The sequence below is a fragment of the Genypterus blacodes genome, unplaced genomic scaffold (assembly GCF_046128005.1).
Source record: "Genypterus blacodes isolate CSIRO-AG114 ecotype Tasmania unplaced genomic scaffold, CSIRO-AGI_Gbla_v1 ptg000029l_1, whole genome shotgun sequence".
Lineage (NCBI taxonomy): Eukaryota > Metazoa > Chordata > Actinopteri > Ophidiiformes > Ophidiidae > Genypterus > Genypterus blacodes.
Window position 1 is genome coordinate 1,184,009 of NW_027466842.1, and position 20,176 is coordinate 1,204,184.

The 20,176-nt window shown below is 42.6% G+C and overlaps 2 protein-coding genes across 4 annotated transcripts; one reads left to right on the plus strand and one right to left on the minus strand.

Moving 5' to 3' along the window:
• The first annotated feature begins 8,728 nt into the window (after positions 1 to 8,728).
• On the plus strand, positions 8,729 to 14,595 carry bcl6ab (BCL6A transcription repressor b). Of its 3 annotated transcripts, none has more exons than XM_076144850.1 (9): positions 8,729 to 8,815; positions 10,445 to 10,616; positions 10,859 to 11,080; positions 11,167 to 12,060; positions 12,158 to 12,288; positions 12,436 to 12,600; positions 12,688 to 12,818; positions 12,909 to 13,046; positions 13,255 to 14,595. In XM_076144850.1, the coding sequence occupies exons 1-9, from the start codon at positions 8,785 to 8,787 to the stop codon at positions 13,396 to 13,398; spliced, it is 2,028 nt and encodes a 675-aa protein (XP_076000965.1). In that variant the 5' UTR covers positions 8,729 to 8,784; the 3' UTR covers positions 13,399 to 14,595. The 3 variants fall into 3 exon arrangements, with proteins under 3 accessions (XP_076000965.1, XP_076000966.1, XP_076000967.1); XM_076144851.1 differs by lacking the exon at positions 8,729 to 8,815 and adding an exon at positions 8,835 to 10,121; XM_076144852.1 differs by lacking the exon at positions 8,729 to 8,815 and having other exon boundaries at positions 10,496 to 10,648.
• Positions 14,596 to 15,612: 1,017 nt separating this feature from the next.
• On the minus strand, positions 15,613 to 19,781 carry cmpk (cytidylate kinase). Its single transcript, XM_076145025.1, has 6 exons — positions 19,518 to 19,781; positions 18,044 to 18,190; positions 17,684 to 17,836; positions 17,506 to 17,582; positions 17,182 to 17,278; positions 15,613 to 16,391 (listed from the first exon to the last, which is right to left on the minus strand). Exons 1-6 carry the CDS (start codon positions 19,656 to 19,658, stop codon positions 16,350 to 16,352), a joined length of 657 nt encoding a protein of 218 aa, XP_076001140.1. The 5' UTR covers positions 19,659 to 19,781; the 3' UTR covers positions 15,613 to 16,349.
• Positions 19,782 to 20,176: the final 395 nt, after the last annotated feature.

A 20,176-nucleotide genomic window follows, 5' to 3' on the forward strand; every position in this document is an offset into this window, starting at 1 on the left:
CAGAAACTGTGCCATGAAACGTTGGCCTAGTCAGTTGCTACATCACTATGTTGCAACTCTGATTTTAATAAGTGACCATTTAAACCTTGATTAGTTCTCTAACGCCTCCGTAATTTAGTCTACACTAAATCAAATTAATCAGATGGACATTAGGATATTCCGGAGGATTAATTGGATCTTCTGTGTGAAACTGTTAATGCACAATAAATGTCAGCCTAACTGTTTAATTCAGCAAATCATGAATTTTGTATCTGTTTTCTAAGCAGAGTGACCTTCCACCACTGGATGACCTAATTATTTTAGATCCATGTTTTTCTGTAGTACCACATTATATTGTTCATAAAACGATGAGTCAGCCTGCATTCCCTCGTCATCCCTCATCAACTCTGTGTTTATATTTCAGTGACATTCACACAACCTTTCACTCCAGTTTCTGTGGTGTTTTTATTTGTAGGCAGAGGACAAAAACAGGTTTGGTCAATGTCCAGCGGCACGACAGCAGCTTGTTGGGGAAACAAACGATCAGGGTAACAATTATTAATGATTGATAAACGATCATCACAGCTATTAAAGATACGGCAAAACAAAATCCATTCCTCAAAAATCTGCATAATCCCAGCAGCACATTAGTGATTTCTTTCCCCATCCCCATGCTTTAGTCTACCAGATCAAGGCCTTTATCTGGAATCAATTGCATCCATTGAATATGTTTGATTTGATAAATAAGTCTGATTTATTCATTCAGATTGGTGTATTACTTTTGATGAAATCGCTGAAAATACAGGAACAATCTCAAAATTCCAGTACATAACCCAAACACATCAGTGAAGACAGCATTGCTGAAATGGTCCTCTGTCAAGTATCGTTATTGTTCTTTATAATCTTTCATAAATAGAGGGTGTACAGTGAATGTACTGTACATGTGACTGGCTAGCTGATTGCTGGTATTAGCCTGAGGGCTTTGCAGCTGATAAGGATACTGTGTGTGGTGTGATGTGTATCAGTAGCACACAAACACACGCACAGAATACACACCCAGGCAGACATACACAGCGAACATTGACGATGTTCCTTTAAAATGCAAGAGATGCATGAAATCTGATATATTATAAATTACAGATGTCGTTTGAATCCAAATGGAAAAAAGACCATATATCCCGTCAGTGTGTCATTTTCCTCACTGCAGGACATTTTTAAAAGGTGGTTAGTTGAGACAGGAGACATTTCTCAATAATTTTCCGAGTTGCCATGGGGTTCAATATAAATTCCCAAAACTAAATCATTGCAGAGGCCCTTGGGATCACATCAATAACTTTCCTCGTACTCACTCTGCCTCAGCAAATCCCAACCCTGCACACACACACACCCTCAGTTCAGCCCCCTCCCCTCCATGAAGCTTTGCTGTAAAACAACAGGGGAATCTTCCATTGTGACCTGATGTCCCCTGGTACTTTTCCACAGATAATGATGTAGTGAGAGGTAGAATGTTGCAATACGTGCTGATATTTACTCTCATTTTGCTTGAGTATGCTCTGGTCTAAACACAAACCTGCTTTCAGTTTAGGATGGTCCGGTTGGTTCAAATTATTTCAAATGAATGTTAGTTTGTGGGCGGATAAGTTAATAAGCATTATCTCGTTATCTGTTCTTTCAGACGAACCGCTTGCCCCCTTATAGAACACTACTCTGTCCCATTTGCCCATTGATGTCATTTGCAATTGCAATTTAATAAAACTAAAGCCCAAATAAAGCCAGTGCCTTATCATTCTCCATATGTTATGATGCACAGATTGTTAAACCAATAGGAATGTACAGGATTCGATTCGATAGCCAAATGTTGCCAAATTGGAGTATGAGAGTCCGCCAGGTGAGGAAATACATGCAACGATTTATGACGATGAATTCGTTTTGTTTTGCTCACATTCACTCAAACAAACGTCTTAACAAATGTCTCCTCTTGTTTAGAAAGCGATCCACGTCTTAGCTTACACATAAACATGCTGTGTCTGTTGTGTCAGTTAGAAGTGGAGATGTAATTTGTTGGCTTTGTTTGGTAAACACAGTGTACACAGTTTGAAGGAGCGCCTCTCTGTTGTCGTCTAAATAAAGATAAAACAGGGAAAGCTGAGAGAATTTTTCACAAACTGTAACAGAGGACTTCACACATCTCTCTGCCTCTGTCGCTGTTAACTCACACACACAAACCAACACCTACTGTATATGTTATTCCTTCAGCTGGTATAAGTACTATAAGTCCGTTGAGCTTTCATGTCACCATATGTACATAAATCTCACTTGTTATACTTCCCTCCCCATGGAAGAGTTGCTGTTGTCTTAACCCTCCTCAGTTTGAGATGGATGTGAATGAACTGAACCATTATACCACCAAAGTCAACTCTTTATTTTACATAACAATATATTCTTATGAGAATGAACTGACAGACTGAGCTATAGCTTCTAGACCCAAAGGTATCATTTACATGCAACATAGGCAGGTACCCAGCAGTTGGGACTCCAGTCACATGAGTCTGATCACTGGCACCAAACTTGTAACTTTATTTGGTTTAGACCGTTTGACGCAGAGAGAGAGAAATGATGTAGAAGGCCTTAAATGTAATTTGTAGCGACAAGGCATGTAGGGAGGGCATACTCCTTCCAAGGCTGAGTAGTCTACCAATTATGACTCTGTCTCTCAATGATGAGATTTAACAGATAATTGATTAGTTCAGGTAATTGATTTAGTTTAGCTTTTGTTGATCAATGGTAGAGGTATTGAGTCAGAGGATGGGGCACAGCAGCAACACTCTCCTTCTCTTACGATTCCCTCCTTCTGGACTGTCCCAGTGTCTTATATTATTTGGTGTGCATGCTCTCTCCCGTGCTCCCCCTAACCTACCCTCCGGCATGCTGGGCCCCCGCACCCTGAGTGTTTTTTTCCAGTAGTGTTTTCCAGTTCTCCTGGCTGCTGTGCTGTCTCCATGTTAGAGGGCTCCCCGTGCCAGCAGGTCGTTTACTGGGTCAACCAACATCCATCCACCATCCTGCCACGCTGCCATGGCCCAGCCCAGCTCCTGGCTAGTTGCCTGAAGCCTTTGCATATCTCCACAGCTCGGCCACCTTCCTTCTACTCCAGATGGTCTTCAAGATCTTCCAGAGCCACTAGACCAATGGGAGTCTTTGTAGACCTTGTATGAGCCCCCTTCTGGCCCTGGTGCAAAGATCAACCTTGTTTTCTTTATCCTGAACCTCTCTCAGGAGAGGCGCCACAAATCACAATATCATATGTCACAAAAACTAACACACACACACACGTGCGTGCACACAAACACACGCACGGAAACACACACACACACACACACACACAATTGTAGTATGAAGATGCTTTTCTCGCTTTTTTCAACAAAACCCAAAAGTATTAATGCCAGAGACTGCATTAAAGGAAGTCTTCACATGTTCCCCTTTAGAGTGTGATTATAGTGTATGTCAGACTCTGTGGACATGAGCCTCTGTCCTGAAATAACCTGAAACAAGACCGCAGCTCATCCTTCTTTATTACACTTACATGCAAGATTCAAATATTTGGAATCCCATTTGGTTGGGTGGCAGGGTGGTGGTTCTGAAAACACATCATGAATTATACCTATGATTGTTTCGATTAAAAATCAATCTAGAAGAGAAGCAAGCTAATTAAACTGAATCGAAAACTAGAGAGAGTAAACCCTCACAATCATCTGAACAATCAACTTGTATATTTGCTACTGGATCTGCATTAGAATGCTGACAGACATGCATGCTGATTGGCAACAACTATGATATATACAACTAGTGTATAGGCTGAAGTCAGCATGACTGCTTATACTGTATGAGTTCATATGTGCCAGTTTGGCCTTGTGACTTCAACAGCTACTGTCTGGCAATGCGCCTCAAACAGGCTGACAATAGAAAACTGATACGGTATGAAATACATTTATAAGGTCCCAACTGTTTTTTTCATTAGGTGAAATGACAGTTGGGACCTATGCTATTAAATATGGGGGAGGATATTGCCTGTATGACCATTATATTTTTCCCAACGTTGCATCATATGGTGCATATGATGCTCTTGAAGATGGATGTCAATATTCTCAAAAGTTAATTAAAAAGTAACATTTATGCCAAGATAGACTCAGAAATAAAGCAGGAATGAGTTGTAATTATTGTTATTAATATTAGCAGTAGTAGTAGTGGTAGTAGGAGTTTAGTATCGTAATAGTATAATGATAATCGTAGGAAATACAAATTAAAGGGGATCTAAAACACAAAGACACTGTTCCCCATGTTACTTCAACAACTGAACCAGAACAGCAATGTTAATGATGAAAAATAAAAAAAGAGAGAACTGAGTCTGACACCACAGCATCCTGTGTGTTACAGGGTCAAATGCCGTTCAGAAATTATTACACAAAGCCTCCATACCACCTCCAGGTTAAAAATACTTAGTAAGACCCAGAGAGCATGAAAGCAGCTCAAAGGTCACTGTGTATAGCTCACATCCAATTCAGCACTATATGGGCTGAGCTGAACTCTGAGCTAATTAAAGACACATGGCATTTTGGTGTATTTTCTTCATTTCTATGCATACAGATTGTAACCAAACACCTATTCTAAAAGTACTGTTCATGAGTCTGTAGTGTGGAAAACAACAATAAGAGATCTTGGGGGTATTCTCCAACTTCAAGTCCATGCCGCTACCCGAGCTGAGCTGAGCTGAACTTTGCCCTCCTAAAGCTCTCTGTGAAGACTGACCCAGTGTTTTTTAACAGTCATATTTTACAGACATGACCTTTGATCCCTGTCAGGCAACCATGTGCCTGGGTCATGTTTTGGGATCGGCACGTTGATATCCGTCTGCGTCTAAGCCCGGGTCAGGCAAGTTCATATGAAGGGGAGGGGAGTACTGCTTGTTAACACATAGCACAGCCTCTTTAAACAACGGAGCAGTGGAGGTACGGCAGCCTGGTTTCATGGTTTACGTGTGAAATCACAGGGACTCCTGTTGTTATGACACATTTTGCAGACAGACCTCAGAAAAGGAAATGTTCCAGACAAACATCGCCGCAAAAATATGAACGAATTAGATGCTTTCACGTTTATCATTATCAACTCGTCTCCCAAAGCTGGATGTTTTTATCCATTTTAAGAAAACAGACCTTATTTAACCCTTTTAAATTATATAAGCTGATGGGTGGATCTTCACTGAACCCAACTGAACTTAAGAGAAATGTGTACAAAGTGATACACAAGACATCTGGAATATTTCCATTGTATGCAACGATCCAGGCATAAATCCAGGGTGCTTATAGTTTCAATGAGGAATGAAACCAGAAGATACATAATACTTGTGTGACCCTGTGTTAGAACTTAAAGGTGAAATTTAAGCAGAAAATCACAGGTTTAAGAGATTAATGGTACATAATGTGATGTTAGCTTCAAGCAGCATATTTCTGCAAGTAGGCTGGAGTAAAAGACACACAAATACACACACACCACAGTGGTGTCTGTGTTTCACATCTGCTTTAGCTTATCTGCTGATGCACTGCACCAAACCGCTACTGTGACATTTAAGATGCTGCAATATAAGTGAGGAACCGACTGACTGATCAAATCTATTCAACCACTTTCAGATGAATGAGATAGAATGAAACATGAAGGAGGATGTCACATATCTAATCTATGGCATAAGTGACTGTCCAAACTATTTTCAGTTACAGCTGAACACAAATCTTGATATGAAGACGAACACTCACTGAAGCTTGGCTAACTAAAGATAATCAGGGAATGATATTACATGAACAACGAATCGATCTCTTAGATGAGAGAACCACCTGAACATCTGTCATTTAGACTTGTTGAGCTGGACGGATGATAGGACGGGAAAACATTCAGTCTTTCTTCATATATCAGAAATAAAGTGCTACTGCTGAATTTCCTTTCTGTTTTTTTTTTGCTTATTCTGCAGTGTTTTGAAGGCTGATTCGCCTAGAATATTAATGCAATCTTATTATCATTATTATCCATTTATCCTCACCCGGTTAATGCATCTTGTAAGTTAACATATCACACGATGTTGGAATGTATGCTTGATAATGTGATAACACAGTTGGATGCATGCAAATGAGGTCATTACGTCAAAATCAATTTTTGTCACAGGACAAATTATCTTCCATAAAACCACAATTAGTAGTTGTGTGTAGCTGTTAAAGTCACAATGCCAAACTGTCCCATATGAACTGGATACAGTATGATCAGCCTATATACTATCCTCACACACTAAGAGCCTCACTGTTGGAGTAAATGATGAGTGATGATGTCAATGGAATGGTACAGTAATTTTATTCAAAATCAACCAACCAGAACAGAAATATAATTTAAAACAATTGGAGTTGGCTGGCTTGTTTTTGGAGATGATAAAAGGCTGCTTTCTTTACAAACCAGGTGCCAATCATTAAGGCCACGTATAGGTGACATGAAGTTATTTTTAAATAGGGAGCATTTAAATGCAGTGTTAAAGAAAACAGAAGTGTTTTAAAACCCTGTCGAACATATTTGCAGATGTTTATGAACATACTTTTTAGGGGAGCCAAGTTACACACAGGCCCGAACAGGCCGGAGAGATTACAACACTGAGATGGTGAGAAGTGGAAGTGTTAACAGAGCCAGACTAGAAACAAGTGAAGCACCATACAGAAGAAAAATAGGGCCTCTTCGTTGCGGTTATATAAGATGTAACCGATTCTTAACAGCCAGATCAGATGCAACCCCTGTGTAATCAAGTTTGCGTGACAGAACAACTTCACGTGGCAGAGAGGATCCTAACCCTGATAAGTCCAGAGCATACAGAAGTCCCCCTTAAAAGTTGGCAAATTTCAGAAAAATAAAGCCAGGGGAAACATAAATATGTCAATAAATAGTTGGGATTACTCCAGCAGAAAGGAATAAACATGAACTATCTGGAATAACACATAAAGTATGCGGAAACTCTGAAATGTGGGGAATAATGCTGAGGACTATACGTAGAGCCAGAGAGAATAACTGAACAGAGGGAATAACCTGTCAACTGGGAATCATTTATTGTGAGTGCCTAAGGGGGAATAAAGAAACTAGAAAGCATGTGCATGTGTGCATGAGCATGTGTGCATACCTCCGCCAAGGCCAAGGAGTCCTCCAACTATGACTCTATCTCTCAATAATGACATTTTAGGTTTGGTTTGGTTGTTGATTACACAATGATCCCAAACAAAAAGTAGGCCAAGTGGTTATTACAACACCACAGTAGCTCTATTCCACGGATTCTTCCCTGGATCATGTCCAACCTACACAACTTCATTTCACTGAAATCCATTACAAACTTTTGGAGATGTCCAGCAAACGACAGACAATCAGAATTGAAGGGTAATAAGCCTGAAAGATGAGAACAGTTCCAGGAAATACAACTGAACTGGTTGTGGGAACGGTGTGGGTTTCTTGGAAAAGTGTAGGGAATAATCCTGAAAAGTCTGGAATAATGCTGAAGCATTACAGTTGAACCCTGAATATTCAGTCATGTCCCGTCATCAAACACAAGCACTTGCAAGATAATAATACCTCAATGTCCTAATCACCTGATGACAACATGTTATCATTATCCCACCTATTATATAACTACTTCACACAGAAATAAATAATATCACACAGTATATCAATTTTAGATGAATTTATTCTACAAAAAATTATCCTCAAATTAGCTCAACCACAGCAGCAGACCCCAGGCATCATTATGTAAACAGTATTGAGGTATTAAGAAGCTAATTGACTGAATGTTGTTTTTGTCCAATTAGAATTAAGCTTTAGAGTCACATATTATCCCTCAATAAGCAATAATAGACATTACTTCTGGCCAAGTTGAGCTTTAATAGAATACTCCAGATGGTGGTGTTGTGCATTCAAATAAAACGGAGAAACATCTGAAAAGAAGCAAACATGCAAGGGAATGCTAATTAGACCCAGACATCTGGAATTGTCACAGCAGGGAAGCCCATTTGTAATCAATAACATTGATACTGACTGTTCCATTTAGGTGCCAGGGTCCTAATACTGAGCAGGCCGGTTCAGCAGGATGGCATCCTGGCACATCTACAAGTAACACCGGAGACATCAGTAATGTTACACCTGTCATAAGACAAAGTGTCTATCCCTAAAACGCGACGATTCAATGCGAGTGTATAGAAAAGCTATTGCAGAAAATAAATTCCCACCATGACCTTTAGGGGGCTCCGTAGAAACAACCAGAAAACGCGCGTGCAAGAATGAAATACGGCGCAAACGAGCACAGAACTTAACAAAATAAAACACACAAAAGCTTTGCATCAACGCTTTTCTTGACAACTACCCAAAGATAACACGTGTGTTTCATCCTCTGTTCCCTGCCTGCTTTACCACAGAACATGCGGTCATATTCTCCAGTGTATATATAACTCAGTCAGCTGACCTTGCACTTGGATCCATCCACTTGTAGAGATTTTTAAACGTCAGTAAAAAATCGATAGCCAAATCTCTTACTTACTCCATATTAAAAACAAACACGGTTTAAGAATAGATTGTGTTGGACAACGAATACCGTCGATAGTTCTGTTAGAGAACACGCTTGGCATGAAGGGAATTTACAGCTAGCGACACCCCCGCCTGCTAGTAAATGGTACGGTCCGCTGTTGAAATTCCGAGAATTGAGCCTGTGTGATTCTCAGAAGTGGATTCTGAGAAGTAGAGATGGACAGAGTTTCGAGGAAACTTTTGCAAGGTGACTTTTTTTTCCTTCCTTCCTATTTCTTCGCATTAAGTCCACAGGTCTCCAGAAGTTGCAGATGTGCATGTTGTTGCTCCGGCTGGATGCTTTACTTATCATATTTATTACATTATTAATAATATGTTGATATTAGTGATGTGTTGTTTTTCCTCTTTATGGGCGATAGGCAATTGTATGAAAGTGATTTTGATGATAGTTGCGCTGGTTTTGAGGCGGAAATGTGGCTAGTTTAAGCGATTGATCCAGGGTTTTTTAGGCGGAATTGCTTGTAGAACTGCTTGTAGGAGACTGAAAAACAAGTGTGTCCGTGTGAACCTTGGCCAGACTGCGGGCTTGTGTGTAGCTCAGTGTCTGCGCCTGTTTGTTTAGCTCCTCGTGATATTTACGAGCTCCACTGAGTTTGGAGTCTACCTGCGCAAAGCGGCACAACAGAACTAGTTGGTCTGGTCGGGCTGAACGATCTTTCCTCGCCCGTCCGTAACAATCATTCCACGCCACTAATCGCTCTCGTCGCAAAGCCGAGTGTTACGCTATAAGACACTTAAACGTTACACGGCCATGTAACAGCCCCGCACTGTCCTCATATGCTGTCTCTGAACTTGAGCAGACTTGTGTCGGCCTGTTCGGTGGCATGTAGCCTAAACTTTACGCAGCATGAAATGTCTGCTTGCTCGAAAACGACTCTTTGGGATAAAACATCGGCTGGGTAAATCAATCGGAGAGAGGTGCTTTAGAGGGGAAGTAAACTTTAGCGGGGTTAAATGAGATGAGTTCTGCTTATATCGTGGAACAGGAAACCTGTCTGTGCTGCTGGCAACCTAATCTGTGCAGGCAGGACGGAATGTGCTGTATGACAAACACGTTCACACACACGCTCGCTGCCTGTTTAGTCTGTCAAACACACTCGGAACGCACAGATAATACAAACACGACGTTTTTATTTGCAATTGGCGTGTTTGCGTCTGTTGTGTAAAAGGAATCATGCTTGGCGAAGAGTTGTTGCCGCTTTAAGAGTTATAATAGTTGAAGATTTGACCGACAGACGTTGTAATCGGTGTAAAGTTCCAGTAATAATTCATGTAATCGCGGTGGTAGTATGCGATAACTGCTCACCGAGGCTGGTGATGTGTAAAATGGGTATGAAAGGCTGGAGTGGACGCGCCTCTGACTGTTTTTTGTTCAATGTCGCCCCCCTCTGGTGAAACATAGTCAAGACACTTGGCTCAGTTCAAAGCTACGTTTTGTTTATTAGCCCTGAAGGCGTCATGTGTCATGTAACCTGCTCGAACCTGGAATTTAGGTATTTGTTTGTGATTTCATCGGCCTGCTGGTGCTCCTTTTAATGTAAAATTCTCTTAAAATATATATTTATTTCCATACTTGGTTTAATGAAGTTGAAATGTCCTAAATATATTATAACATATCTAAATACAGAAAGTTTTCCTGAAACTCATTGTTTTTTCTCATGGACAATAGTTTGCTTTTGCTTTACAGTCTTTTCAGGTCATAATGTGCTCACCTACTAACCAGATGTATGAATGCCACAGGTGTTCACTTTAATTAAGTTATGCAGAATCTTTTTGAGACATGGATAAACAAACAAATATTTGTGCCTTTGCTCAGATTTTGAGAGCATGGCCACAACTGCAGAGGGCTGCATACAGTTCACGCGTCACGCAGGAGACATCTTGCTCAACTTCAACAGCCTCCGCAGCAGGGACATCCTCACAGATGTCACCATTCAGGTGGACAGCCAGTGTTTCCGAGCTCACAAGACCATCTTGGTGGCCTGCAGGTATGCACCCATCAACACATGAGATCTGACATGTGAGTCTTGTTATACTTTAAGGTTGAGTGAACCAAAACCCCTGACAACTCCCCCCCCTATATCTGTGAAGAGTTGGTTTGATCGAAATGACTGAATCAGAATTGTTTTCCATTTAATGTTTCACTTCTCCCGAATCGATAGTTTGAAATCATCCATGCCTGTAACCTGTACAGATGTCTGACACTCTCCTTCTCTCTTCTCTCCTACAGTGGCTTTTTTTACTCCATTTTCATGGACCCTGAGAATGCAAATCTCAGAACTGTTAGCTTAGACCCCAAAGTGGACCCTATGGTTTTTTCCATTCTGCTGGACTTTATGTACACCTCCTGTTTGAACCTTAAAGACTGTCTGGCCCTGGCTACCATGAACACAGCTCTCTACCTCCAGATGGAACATGTAGCAGATACCTGCAACAGGTTCATCAAATCCAGGTAAAGGAACCGTAAACATGAAGCACTGTTGTCAAGGGTGATGGTTAAGGGGGCCATGACTCATTTTGTTGATTGTTTTTCTCCAGGCACCAGTCTCTAAGTATGCAGATTGAAGAGGTACAGAACAACTCATTGCGTTTGATTGAAGATAATCCTGTTTCAAGGACCATCAGTGACAAAGACCCAGACGTGCGACACCACTACACATCAACCACATCCCCTCACCAGGACTGCAGCGGGTACATCCCCAGTGTTTTCAAAGGTATCAACACCTCTGGCTCCTATCACGTATACGGACACCTCAACGTCCCTGGTGGGAAGCTGGACGATGGCCAAAAGATCAGTGCTCTCCCCACAGCAGGGGCTTTGTCCCAGAAAAGGTGCTCTCAGGTATCCGGCACCACTTTGGCTCACAGTGACTCCACAACCGTCATCCACCACACCATGCCATCTCACTCGAGTTTCCCCACCACTATCCTCCCACCGCAGCTTACCTCCACCTGCCAAACAGGGGCCCACAAGAGCCTTGAGGCACCTGCTGCTCCCATGGAGGAGGACAACATTCAACACCTACAAGCCAGCTGCCTAAGTATTCCTCCTGGCCTAAGTAAAGGTGTCATTTGCAGCCCTCAAAGTCCGCTCCGATCTGTCTGCCAGCCCAACTCGCCCATTGAATCCGGCAGCAGCAGAAACGCAACACTAAGCCTCAAGCACTCCTCTAGTTGCCCCAAGGAAGCCAAGGCTCGCAACTGGAAGAAGTACAAGTTCATCGTCATGAACCAGACTCCTGATGAGAGTGAAAAGGAGTCTCAGGGGGGCGGGTCTGAAGCCAGAGCCGCGCCCCCTATGTCCAGCCCCTGTAGGACCAGTGACGTGGATGGACAGAGTGAGGGACAGATGGACAAGGGAGCCTGCGATCAAAGTGAAAGTATGCACATGTCTGAGATGCTTCACAGCAGAAGCAGCTGCAGCAGCATCAGGTGAAGACGCACACTAACAGCAATCGTACCGTCTTCTAACAAGGAGCAGAACTGTGCATTAACTGTGTGTTGTTGTTGTTGTTGTTCCTGTTTGTAGCTGCCGCTGTTCCTCCTGCGGCTCCTCCTGCAACAGCCCTCAGCACGTGGAGGAGGCCTCGCTCTCTCCCGGCTCCTACAGCAGAGAGGACACTACCAAATCCTACTTGGACTACTCCACCTCTCGCTGTGGTAAATGTTCTCCCACATTGCGTTATCATGTCGGCTAATATTTAACTTTACTGCAAATGATTTCACTGGGGTTATTTTAGCCGGGCGGTGTTTAAACAAAACCACTAAATGTACTGAAAACAACTTCAATCTTTCCTCCCGGCACAGAAAACGACTCCTACTTCTGCAGCGAGTGTAACTGCAAATTCACAGAAGATTCCCTGAAAGACCACATGATCCAGGCCCACAGTGACAAGCCATACAAGTGTGACTGCTGCCAGGCCGCCTTCCGCTACAAAGGCAACTTGGCCAGCCACAAGACCGTTCACACTGGTAAAATTAACTTCATCTCCACTGGCAGGTTTGGATGTATAGGTGCGACTTCTTGTTTTGCTCAATCTGCTGATCTTGATCTTCCAGGAGCAAAGCCATATCACTGCAACATCTGCGGTGCTCAGTTCAACCGACCTGCCAACCTCAAGACTCACACGCGCATCCACTCGGGAGAGAAGCCGTACAAGTGCGACACGTGCGGCTCCCGCTTCGTCCAGGTGAGAAATCGCTTTTTGAAGTTGATCAGAAGTTCCAGACTTACGCAAAAGATTTGTTTTCTTAATTTTGTTTGTCTTCCCCCCTCTTAGGTGGCTCACCTTCGCGCCCACGTCTTAATCCACACAGGGGAGAAGCCGTACCCCTGTGAAATCTGCGGGACGCACTTCCGCCACCTTCAAACACTCAAGAGCCACATGCGCATTCACACCGGAGAGAAGCCATATCATGTAAGCGTCTTACTCACCATCAAAAAATGTGTGCTGTTTATAAAGACAGCAGTTCCTCCCTCTGTTTAATCCAATAATCACAACCTCAGCGGGGGCCTGACAGGAGCGCTGATCCTGACAGGGCTATGAGTGTGGAGGAGGGCTGGGCGTGTTGATGACTGTGTGTTTTAAAACTGATTCTGACCAACGTGTTTTTCCCTCCTTTCAGTGTGAAAAATGTGACCTCCACTTCAGACACAAGAGTCAGCTGAGGCTCCACCTGCGACAGAAGCACGGCACCGTCACCAACACCAAGGCTCAGTACCGCAGAAGTCCAACCAGCCTCATCGCAGGCCTGGCAAACCCCTGCTGAGCCTGTCACTTTCTGTTTCCCACCTTTTTACATCTGTCAAGTGGTCGATTTTTATTTTGTTTTCCCTCATTACAAACAGAAAATAATATATATCGCACATTTGTCCTTTTGTGCATTTGTAAAACTCTGTATATTGTTCTGTGTAAGATCTTTAGTGTTTTGGAGATTGTATACCTTTCTGCTTTTATGTGAATGTCTAACAAAATTGTACATTTTGAATGTGAATTTGAGCAGATTCTGTGCGTTGCGATGACTTAAGCGAATGCCAGTGAGGGACAGTCCTCTTCTGTCATTCAGATTGAGAGACACTGTTACGATTGTCTTAGATACTGACGATGGATTGATATGAATTTGCCCCAATGGTACGATAACAAATTTCTGCATTTATTTTTAATATAATATATATTTTCAAATGGCCATCTGCTGGCAGAGTGTATATATAAATATATTTACGTAATGTTAAATGTCTTTGTCTTAACATGCAATGGCTTCACTGACTCTCAGTAAAGAGTCGGTCAAGCTTCATTTTGTGATTTCATTACTTGTAATACATATTGTAATATTTACAGTTTTTAAGTGCTTGAGATTTACATATTTTCTTTTTTTATTTCTAAGGTTCTGGGGGTATTTTGCACATGCTCACAATGCTGTAACCCATTTTCAGACTTTTTCAAACATTTCGAATTCAGGATACTTTTGGAAATCTTGGTTATATTCCAGCATCTGGCTAGATCCTTATTTATAGTACACATTTCCTTTGCTACAATACTATTACATTTTGGTGCTGTAATGATGCTGCGGGATCATTATAATGTGTTTTTACCATACCTAAGTAATGTATTATAGTGTACTTGTACATTTGCAGTGTATTATAGTGCCTTACATTTGCAGTGTATCAGTGCCTTTATATTGACAGAATGTTTTCAGTGGCCTCTTTTACAAAGTATTCATGCATCACAGGATTGACAGTTGTTTATGTGATGCATAGTACTGTACATCCCCATTTCATAGAACGCTCTATTGTGTATGTGCAGTATGTGTCAGGTACTTGTTGTTTGTAAGCTTATTGTTGGTTGTGTGTAGGTGAAAAAATGCAGCCCCAAGCTAAAACTGCTCAGGAATATTAGTAACAAGCAAATGTCTTTGTAAGGTCAGAGGATATATACAGTATACTGTATATATGAATAAAATGTAAAATTGTAAACATGTGTTCTCCTTATTTTGACACTGGAATCTATAGTAATGTATGCTTAACATGTAAACAATAAATGAGGCCTCAGATGGCATTATGGCTTTTTTATGCCAAATTATCTATAGACTATATAATCACTTCAACTTCTTGATTTTAGTGCATGTTGTGTCTTATTCAGTCTCGTTTCCAGATACTGACAGAAATGTCTTAGTAATACCGGAAACAAGTTAATCACTATGACTTGATAAGGAGATACAATTGTGTTTCTACTCAGACAAATCTGTAGTTTTGGCAGAATTTCAGGGTTTCCACAAGCCAACATCTGTCATCCTGTCATGCAAAACACAAAAAACGATATTTAAATTCAGTTTAGGCGGCAAACGGACATATATTTGAATGCAAATTACAAATCGCACAGTACAAAAAAGTACCCGCCTCTAGTGTGTATTAACAGCGCCCCCATGCGTCGTAAATCAGGTACATGCAGGTACAACCGGGACAAACCTTGTCATTTTCAAGTCTAACGTAATTTTATACAGTTTTTGTTTATATTGGAGATTAGTATTTGTAAAGCACCCTAAAAAAAGATTTCAAAATTGTAACTTTACATCAAATATCTTTAAATACCCGTTATAAATTAACTAAAAAGGTTGAACACTTTATATTAGCGTATCTCTGATGACTATTGTGTTGCAATGACTTGAGAGAAACACAAGACATATTTGCTTCGTTTGTTTTTTGGATATTTTTTCTATAATATTGAAATTATTGATGCCATGCAGATTTTTAATCAAACTGATGAATGTGAATCAGTGTATCTCAGGTTTACACTGTTCCAATATGAGTCATCATTTTCAAAATATTAATCTAGTTATTGCTTACTTTCAGCCGCTACATTAGAGGACCTGTCAATCAATGTGGTATTGCTAATAGGTTCAGATCCTACATTTTAAGTGTGGTGAAAATGCAGGGAAACCACTCACAGGCTTAACAGTGCAGTAAGACAAAAGCCAGTCTGTGTCTAACTTTGATTTTTTGTTTTATTCCCTCATGGTCAGGCAGAGACAGTACATGTAGATTTTTCATTTTTCTTCATTAGTCGCTACGGATGTGGTACAGTAGTTATGGTGAAGCAAAGGGTGAAGAACGTTTGCAATACAGAGAGGAATGAGCCGCTTATCACAGGATCGATGTTACCGACAACCCCGGTGATGAAGAGTTCATACAGTCGCTTTCTTCTGCTTATTCTGACAGCAGACGGACGCTGATGGCCGATCTGTGAAACCTTGAATCTCAATCTCTCGGATGAAAATAATTATTTGGTCTGTGAGAAGCATTATGTCTGCTTCCAAATAAGATACGCTGATAAATACCACTTTTTGTTGTCCTTGATTTCTACAGATTTGCTCCTTTGCTTGATAAACACGAGTTTCTCCCTAAGCTAACAATTACTTCATGTTCCTTTGTGAAGGCCTTAAACTATGACGAGACGTCCGAGTGCAGGTGAGCTGCTCACAAACTGCTGCAAGTCGCCTCTACTATCCATTCACACCAATACATTATTACTCACACACACACACACATTCATATACACACACCCGCAAAAAACAGTGCCGCATTTACAAAAGAGAATGCAAAAAGGAACCAAAAGTAAAAAGTTATATGAATGGACATATAAACTTCATATAGACTGTACTTGATTTAAAAAAAAAAGAAAATAACAGAACTAAAATGTGAATGTTGCTGGCAGCCGGGGAGCTCAGCCTTCTTTGTCTAGGATGGTTTTCACGTCAGCAAACACCTGAAAGAGAAGCCACACGCGTGTGGAGTCAGACTATACACACACACAAACAAAAGGAATCTACAGTATCTTTCACTGCTAGAGGGGAGCCACGTCAGGGAGAGGAGCGAGCCGCCGTGTTCACTCACTAAAGCCTCACTAAGGCTCGGTAAAGGCTCTTCCTCATTGTGCCGCCGACCATCATCATTTATTCATTAGATAACTAATCGCTTCTACGCCGTCACAGAGATCAGATCACAAGTGCTGCCACGACGGCAAAGCGTTTACACCTCGTGTTAATATGTGACCTTCTTATTTGGATATGGACACGTTAAGGCAGGGGTGTGAGACGGCCTACAGCCACCCAGAACCAAGGATTAGGCTTCATATGGGACAGAACCTTCACACAGAACCTTCAGCAGGAACAATAATGATTATAATTGTTGTAATTTGTTTGTTTTTGTAATTTACACTGGCAAAATTAAAATGAGTTGGACAATGAATAGTTGTTAATAATGAGGGAGCGCCTTCTGTGTGTGTGTGTGTGTGTGTGTGTGTGTGTGTGTGTGTGTGTGAGCGAGTAGAAGCCAACTGGCCATTTTGGCATTAGGATATAGCAGTTAGAGCTCTGTTATTATTGATCCACTACTCTTAAAACAAAGACGTGAACAGATTGCATTTGAGCAGCGACATCATGCTCCTCTATTTAAGGCAACAGGATCGGTGAGGAGCCGTCCCAGCCTGCGGCTCTGGAGCGCCTGGGCGGTATGAACGCTCTTTTGAACTCGCGTGTGTGGTGGCGTTTACTCACCTCGTCCACGCAGCGAGCGGCGTCTACGGTGCGAACCTTGCCGTGTGTTTGGTACAGATCTATGATCGGTCGGGTGGACTGCAGGTAGGTTTGGATTCTGCAAAACACATGGAAATATACTTAGTGGGTCAACCGGGCACAGCTGGGACCGAGAATTAGGCCACAGCACACACACACACAAGTTAAATGGGTGAGACGGAGTAAGAAATATAAATACTGATATATAAATATAGCGATCCAGTGAAGTCAGTGCCAGAGATCTATAGTCAAACATCAAGCAGAACCTGGAATTCTAGCGTTTTGGGTGGAATGGCGGCACTGTACCTTTTCTCCAAGCTTTCCCTGTTGTCATCCGTGCGTCCGCTGCTCTTCCCTCTCTCCAGACACCTGTCGATACACACCTGCGGGACACCAAAGGCACAGATCCGTCACCTCATCTCGCCATCGTGTGTAGAACAGAAACCTAGAGGCTCTGACGTTCCCTTCTCTTCCCGTCTCCTACCTTATTGCCGCAGTCGAAGAAAAGCACAAATTTGACGTCGGCCCTCTCCTCCATCACGTCTCTCCACCCCTGCAGGTTGTCCTCGTTGCGCGGGAAACCGTCTATGAGGAAGCGGAACTTTTTCTCGTCTCTCTGCATGGTCTCCTCCATGGCCTGGAGGAACAGGAAAGTGGTCCAAAAAGTGGAACATTAGCTCATATGTTGGGAGAATTTGGCCTAAAAAAATGAGCCTGACAAGAGATTTCAATTCAATTTGGTTGAGGCTTGGCAGCATCAGAACGTCCTGTGGTCTGGATTCTCCCCTTTATCATCAAACAATCCCAGTTACGGTCTCTACTTGCCGCTCGTTACATCCCGTACCTTTCGGATTAAGTTGATGGTGATCTCCACGGGAACGATCTTCCCCTCCTTGATGTAGTTGGCGATGAGCTGCCCGAACTCGGACCCCTCCCGAGCTCGCTCCGCCCTCAGCAGGTCCCCGGCTGACAAATGAGTGTAGTTGAAGTTCTGAGAGGGCGAAACAGGAGAGGGAGAAGGAATGAATTTGTATGGAGGGTCTAACCGCTGAGAGGAGGAGATGACAGAGATGGACTCAAAGATCTTTATGAGCAGTGAAAGTGAGTGCAGAGTGGACGGTGGACTCTGGCCTGTAGGCTCGGTCAAAGGCCAGTCTGTCCTGAATGAAAGGAGCGTCTGTGCGTTGCTGCCATTCAGGCTAAACCACCTCACCTTAGGCAAAGCCAGTCGACACCCGGCAACTCCTATGAACACAGGGTTACGTTATGTGGAGTCTATGTCAGTGTTTGCTCGGCGAAGAGGCAAGTTCACTCCGAAAAACACGGATATTACGCAACCCACGTCAGTTATAAAGGTCCAACGTGACGCAAATGTCAACAGGATATTGCTGGTGGACACTCTGTGTGTGTGTGTGTGTGTGTGCTGTGCTTCGTTGGGAGGAGTGTATTATTTGAATCTATTTACTTTGGCTCGTAACCGCACACAGCTGCAGATTTGCTTTCTACAAACTTCGTTCCATCCATAATAAAAGGCCCCAAACTGCCTTTATGAAGTGAATTACCTGGATGTGTGTGTGTAAAGGTTCTCAGTCATATAGGTATCTACAAGATAAATCAGGAGTATCAAACGACTCTAATAATGATTAATCAGGTGTTTTAATGACCCTTATACAGATTCTATAAAGGTTAAACCCTCAGTCAGGTGAAACGTCTTCAAGCTTCAAGACTCAACCTTCCCTGCTTTCTTGTAAGTATTCACTAGAATGGACTAAAACATGCAGGTAACCACTTACTTCATTAATAATACAGCAACTAATAGTTCCCATGTTCATGATTGTATAAGTGCACTGATGGGCTTTGGCTTGTGGTTCCATTCTTACAAACAGTATCTTCACTCAGAAACCACAAAGATGTAGCATTCAAAATTTACAATGTATTCACAAATCACTGCATCTCTCCTTATTCTTGTTAACTGGGCGGTGCGTATACGAATTAACAGTAATAATACCAGTTACTACTTAGTTAGTTTCATTGTGGCTCGTTTATTTGTCTTTTATGAGCGTGTTTATAGCCTGAATGTGTGTTTTTCCCTGCTCGGGACTCGGGACGTTTCGCTTTCTGTGCCCCATTCATCTACTCGGCCCGGCTAGCAAGCTAAGTGGCTAATAAGGGTTCCGTTTAGAGGACACTCTATTTTCATATTTAAATCGCACAAAAACGGTGATTAAAATGTCTTATTATACATACAAAGCTTTGACACAATGTTTCCGCCAGGTTACCACCATATTCTGCTTTTTAATTGATCTTTCTCCACGTACCTCTACGATTTTGGAGCACTGGGTCCCTTTGCCGGCGCCAGGCCCGCCCAGCACAAACACAACCTGCGGCTTCATCAGCGAACTCCAGTACAACACACTCGGGACCTTCTGAGACACGCTACCGAAGAGGCGACAAATCATAAACCAACAGAACCGGCTTCGGACGCGGGCGGTGAAGATAGGTATAAAAAGAAAAGATGACCAGTGTGTGTGTGCGTGTCAGTAAGGGTAGGCGGCCGACGAGCTCAACGGAGACGACACCACTTCCGTTGTCGAACTCATCAGCCAATAGGATTTCAGACCGGTGTGACGCATGCATCTAACCACGCCCACTCTCTCCCGTTGTTTTGTTTTTTTAATGCAGCGTTCGGGTGACGCCCCTCCCCCTCCCCCCGCCTCTCAGCATCAGCACCTCCAAACCGAACATCGACCCCCGCGGCTGGAGAAGATGCTCTCCGGTCCGGGATGCGCTCCAGCCGGAGGAGGAACCGCCGCTCGGAGGAAGAGTAACCGAGAGAGACGTACGGTGTCCTGGGTCGAGTCACTGCTTTGTGCACGCTGATGCCGCCCCGCTGCCTCCATTCATGATGCACCATTCATGCATCCCCAAGAATGGCACAGCGAGGAAATCATGAACATAACGTCCTGTGAGCGCCGCC